General features: G+C 37.2%; 1 protein-coding gene across 1 annotated transcript; it reads right to left on the bottom strand.

The window, feature by feature from the left end:
- Positions 1-612: 612 nt before the first annotated feature.
- Positions 613-3179, bottom strand: nkx2.4b (NK2 homeobox 4b). The gene is made up of 2 exons (XM_084432274.1): positions 2799-3179; positions 613-1423 (listed from the first exon to the last, which is right to left on the bottom strand). Exons 1-2 carry the CDS (start codon positions 3139-3141, stop codon positions 864-866), a joined length of 903 nt encoding a protein of 300 aa, XP_084288400.1. The 5' UTR covers positions 3142-3179; the 3' UTR covers positions 613-863.
- Between the last annotated feature and the right edge of the window lie 2821 nt (positions 3180-6000).

Below are 6000 nucleotides of genomic sequence, written 5' to 3' on the forward strand. Positions count from 1 at the left end.
TGAATTAATTAAAAGATTAAACATTAATAAACTAGAGTCCAATGGAATATATGACAACGATGAGTAAATCTGTGATATAAACAGCTTTCAGTTTTAATTTTTGACCAATGAAAAGATTTTCACAATTTGATTGAGCAACGCAAAAACCCAAAGGTCAATTTACACGTTTTAATAAAAACACTTTTAATATTAATTTGGGTTATAATGTTCTCTTAAATGTTTAACAAAACAAAAAATGCACATCATGAACGGTGAAAACTAAATCCTGCTGTATATTGAGACACATTATTTTGACGCCGCAAGATTGATGGCTAACAATAACACGAATTCGGGCTGATGAACTAACAATAATTTCTATTTTTAATCTAAATCGCTTCAGCTAAGATCTTTAATAAGTGTATATCTCCGCAAGTCTGCTCGTTGAGATTTCATAAATGCAATGCGAATAATTGTCGCTTGGTTTGCTCAAACTATTTGAGGAACAAAAAAGGTTTCTTTCATATTTGCAGCACTCATATTTATTGTTTTCCTTTTTAAACTTACAAAAGACTTCAAGAAAGCATTCTTTGTCCAGTGTTAGATATTTACACAAAACATCTCTTCATCTACAGCTTGTATTTTACAAAGCAACAAAAATGATGTCGGATTAAACTAGCCTTCATCACACACACACACACACACACACACGCACGCACTCTCATCCGCGTGAAGCTTTTCATTCAATAATGATTTAAAGTTACAATCCATACAATTCACATGAGGGTCCTGCATCAGTTTAAAAAATGCGTTTTAAAAAAGGTCTTTGTGTAAATGCACGTATTGATCCGTTTCCCGGGTGATGAAGGTGATTGACGTGTGGAGTGTCACCATGTTCTGCCGTACAGCAGGTTGGAGCTCACCATGCTGTTCGTGTACTCGATGAGCGCAGCGTCAGTCATGAGAGGAGGACTGGGAGACATCTCCTCCAGATCCTCCGCCGATCCCAAAGCTAAAGTCTCGCTGCCCATCACGTTCTGGACCGGTGTCGGTGTGCCGGAGCCGTTCTGACACGGTTTACCGTCCTTCACGAGCACTGGCACGGCCACGCGCCTCGGGGACTGTTGCGCGCACAGGTTTGCGGTGTCCGGCTGCTGGGTCGCTTTATCCTTCGCCTGGCGCTTCATTTTATACCTGTGATTCTGGAACCAGATCTTGACCTGGGTCGGGGTCAGGTGAATCATGCTGGCCAAATGTTCCCTCTCCGGTGCCGACAGATACTTCTGCTGCTTAAAGCGCCGCTCGAGCTCGTACACCTGCGCTTGAGAGAAGAGCACGCGCCGTTTCCTGCGCGGCGCCGCGTGTAAAGTCACCATAGATTTACTTGCGTCCATGCCCGGTAATGTGCCCATGTTCATGCCCGCTGAGGGACCCATAAACCTGGAGACTTGAGAGAACAAGCACAGTAATATTAGTATTAATGATAATAATAAACTTTATTTGTATAGCACTTTTCAGGCATAAATGCAGTTCAAAGTGCTTTACATAAAAAGGATATAGTCAAATATCAACAGCAACATTTTAACATTCGATAAAAAAAACGTGCATCAAACATAAGAGATCAAATAAATTAAATGCAACATACAGGATAAAATATTAAAACATATGAAGGACAAACATGAACGTAAAAATAATCTGCTACCACACAACTAGGAAATGCTAAAATATATAGGAGACGATTTATTATAAACACAATTCAGATGTAAAGTTTCTTTAAAAAAAAAATACTAAGTGTATACTAGCACATCTGAAGTGTTTGACGCATTATACAGTTCAACTCATAAAAGCCTATTATTTTGTATGAAACAAAAAATAGTTTCATTATTTGGTAGAAATATATCATTTTCTATAGTATATATAGGCCTGTAGCATTTTTTAAATGATTTGCTGTTTTACGGAAGATGTAAGTACAAAACATCCACTTATTTAGGCCTATAAATGAAATCGAATACAAATAAGAATTAAGTAAATAAAGAGATTTAAAAGAGAAGAGAAGAGAAAAGAATTAAAGGAAATTCTATATCTCTGTACACTGGAAAAAACGCATACGATTTACTTATTTTCACTCATAAAATGCATAAAATGAAATAAAAAGGAAACGGCTAGAATCAAGGGTGAAATTTTGAAGTAGAAAGACTGAAATAATATTTTTCTTGTAAACCGTACATTAAAACGTAATATTTTTTACTTCGAAAAATAATATTTCTATCTATCTATCTATCTATCTATCTATCTATCTATCTATCTATCTATCTATCTATCTATCTATCTATCTATCTATCTATCTATCTATCTATCTATCAATAGGCCCATTTATTTATTTAGGTTTCTGATGTGTGAGCAATCAATGCATTATTTATGTTATATAATCTAAAGAATGAAATGCATGATGCAAGCCAAATATCATAAGCCTCATTAATATGACATCTTGACAGTATGTAAACAACACTTTTTTTTTTTCTTTTTTTTTTTTTTTTGTTAAATCAACGTAAATAATTTATGTGGTTCAGATATTTAGAGTTTCTATTGATTAAACCAATATCCTTCATTGTATTAATTTCAATGAACTCCTAATTTTAAGGCGGCAGGTTACTTTTTTAAGTTAATCCAACAATATTTTTTTACAGTGAAATAATGGATTTTTTTCTCTCTATATGCTATTCTAAATGGCAAAATATATATATATATATATATAAATGAACGTGACAGCTTTTTTGTCTGATAAGGCATACAGAATGAATGATTCTTTTCATCTGACTCACTTGTCGGGTATCTGGGCTCCGGGTTCGAGCCGTACCAGGCCGTGGCGGTCGCGCCGGTCCTCATGCTCTCCTGGTAGGACGGCAGGTCCCCCATGGCCCCGATAGTCCCGTTGCAGTATCCTCCCATGGCGCTGTGCGAGAACTGCGAGTGCGGCATGTGGTAGGTGTTGTGGCCCATGCTGTGCTGCTGAAGATTCGCCTGAGACACCTGAGTCTGTCTGTACAGAGGAGACGCCAGGCTCACGCTGCTCTCCATGGCTGCAAACTTCCTGAAGGTCTCCTCGATCGGGCTCAAAATATCGCTCACTGAGAAAGGCGTTGAATGTTTGGGGCTCAAGGACATGGTTCAGCCCGCGAGCGAGTTTGCTGAAGCTGCCACAGGCCCGTGGATGATGTGCGACCGCCAGACGCGCAAGTGTCCTCCGTGCGTAACCGCGCTCTCTGAGCTCCGACTGTGCGCGCTGGAGAGAGGCGAGTCCTGGACGCTCTTATTTCTGCCTTATTCCCGTCAGACTGCTGCTGTACGACAAACACGAGGGGCGGAGCAACGAGCCAAACGAGCCATTGACATCCTAGTAATTGAAGAAAATACTCACGGAGCAAAAGATACACAAAGAATGCCATCAGAACGCAAATTTGTATCATTTTGAGCTTCCAAGTGCGTGGCGTCAGCTTTTTTTTTTTTTTTTACATAAATCTATCCAAGCTTTCGCATTATGATAAGTGGCGCTCACAACCTGAATTCTCCTCTAAACGTCGGAGATTTCTCTTTAGGCAAACTTGAGGGCTCAGTTTAACATGTGATGCGTCAGTTTAGGCTACAATTTCATTTTCACAGTTTATGCTAAACAATCAGAAGGATGTGATAGGTCTGTTCGTTCCGCGCCAAACCATCAGTGTGAACTATAATTCAGTGTGTTCTTATTAAATCGAAGCCAAAGCTAATTGGCCATTAGCTCTATTTAAATGACAAAGTCTAAATTATTTATTTTTTAATCTATAGAAAACTTTGAAATCCGTTTTTACAAACTATAGTGGTTTAGTAAATGATTGCTTACGCGTATTTGCTTTACTTACAAGATGAAATCAGTTATATTTCAAATTCGTGTGGTATTTTTCAGTATGCAAATGGAGGACCTCTTAACCCTGTGGAATATGAAGTCAGAGGGCATGGCCAACAAGCACAAAACACAGCAGTGTGTTTCCAGATCCACAGTCCGCACAGAGCAACCTTTAAAAAAGAGCGAGTGAGGGAAAACTTTATACATTTGTGAATATTCGCATTTCCTGCATTTATTGCCTTGGAGTCAAAGGAGTCAAAGGCAGAAGTTCGAAATGAAAGCGCACAAAATATACCAGGTAATCAATCGATATGTGCTAGTTTGTAGTTTTAGAATAACATAAGCAAATGTTCTGTGAACTCACAAAACCAAAGCAGGTCAGAAATGTGTTTATTCGAATTCCTTCTTGATCATTTCAATTCAGTCTGTTTTATCTTATCTTAACTTTGGCACGTTCTTGTGATTCAAATGAGTCCATATGGAAGAGTATTAAGCATTACCAATTAAACATTAGAAACGGGTTTTTTTTTCGTAAACTGACGAATATATTCCCGCTTTTTCTCTGGGCCGTGTAACCTATTAAACACGCACGGTAAAGAACTGAGAGATTCAGATTTATTAAAAGCAAAAGCAAAACAAATCATGATTAAAAAGCCACTGAAAGTACAAGTCTTGGAACAGTTGCGTTATTTCCAAATACGCCATGAAACATGTGGAAAGGGTCAGCGGAGCGCGTGCACGGCGCGCAGTGATGTAGATCAATCTTATGCGTTATCTACATTTGAAACGCAGGACAGGGCTAAAGGGACTTCATTTTAAATTCATTTAATGTGAAAAAGCAAACTGGAATTGTGCAGATTTAGCAGACTTTCCAAAACAACAAAGAACGGATTTTAAATCATTGCGTAAAATACAATCAGAACAAACTGACATGAATGTATTGCCTATATTATTACTTTGTTCGTGTTATTGATGATTATGATTTTGTTAGCTTTAGGAATTGTGTTTTAAAAATATGCAATTGGATGTATTTTGTAATGAAATCCTAAAAAAGTGGTGATAAGGATATCTGTGGCTCAGAGTGGCTCCACATCGGAAAGCGCGCAACAGCGAGAGTTTCTTTGTTGAATCTGCTTGATTTGGTCCTCAAAGGCTGTGTGTGAATCTCCAGGTGTGCATGTGGCTCTGTGGCGCGCTCGAGGACGCATTCCAGCCTGTGATGAGGTGAAAGGTCCAACGCAAGTGACAGAGCACTTAAACAGCCTTTCTTCTGCTGTCTCCCGCAATTAATGTTATTGAAGGACTGAAATGATGCTAATAGTTAGGCAGAAAGCCTGTGGCTGTGTGGAAATACATGTATCTAATCAGTTTGCCATTGCATTTGAATGGAATCGCGTTTATAAAAATGTGTAAGTTAAAAAGAGCATCTGAAGAATTCCCTGCAGTGATCTGAGATGAGGTCTAAATGAAAGATAATAAAATCATTAGCCTTTGCCTAACTGTTTTAACATCTCTGCATATTTCTTTATGAGCTCCATAAAGACTCCAACTGAATTGTATAGGCCTGTAGTTTCATGCTTATTAATTATAAAAAGACAAAATATTGTTTTATTTCTAAACCTTTTTTTTTTTTCATGACAAAAATGATTTCAAACAAAACTCTAACGAAATTGAAATGGGAAACATTAAATCAAACTTATATTTTCTATATATTTTTTTCTGAAATGATCTGGAATCAAAATATGTCAATAGACAATAGAGGACTTTTATCTATTTAATTTCTGCTTGCGCTTCTTCTTCCTCCTCCTCCTCCTCTTCTTCTTCTTCTTCTTCTTCTTCTTCTTCTTCTTATTATTATTATTATTAATTTATTCTTTATCGCTAAATGGAACATCGTTTTTATTTTGCCACAGAACTCCAAATGTAGCTATTATTTACTTGTGCATGTTATTACGTTTTTTCTTTCCTTGTAAAAAATATATACATCTTAAATACGTCATATATAGGCTAATTATATGACAGATTATAACATGTGCAACTTGCATATAAATAAAGTTTACATGTTTAATAGTCTAACCAAATATGTTCCCAGTTTGTTTTGTTTTTTTGCTCTATCACGCTCATTTATCTTTAAAAATTAG

The sequence above is a fragment of the Rutilus rutilus genome, assembly GCF_951802725.1.
Source record: "Rutilus rutilus genome assembly, chromosome: 15".
Taxonomy (NCBI): domain Eukaryota; kingdom Metazoa; phylum Chordata; class Actinopteri; order Cypriniformes; family Leuciscidae; genus Rutilus; species Rutilus rutilus.

Excerpts from the sequence above, each read along its gene's own strand:
- nkx2.4b (XM_084432274.1), bottom strand. The coding sequence starts at position 3,141 with ATGTCCTTGAGCCCCAAACATTCAACGCCTTTCTCAGTGAGCGATATT. Across the intron at positions 1,424-2,798 it reads GGAGCCCAGATACCCGACAA|TCTCCAGGTTTATGGGTCCC; the intron begins GTGAGTCAGATG and ends TGTTCTCTCAAG.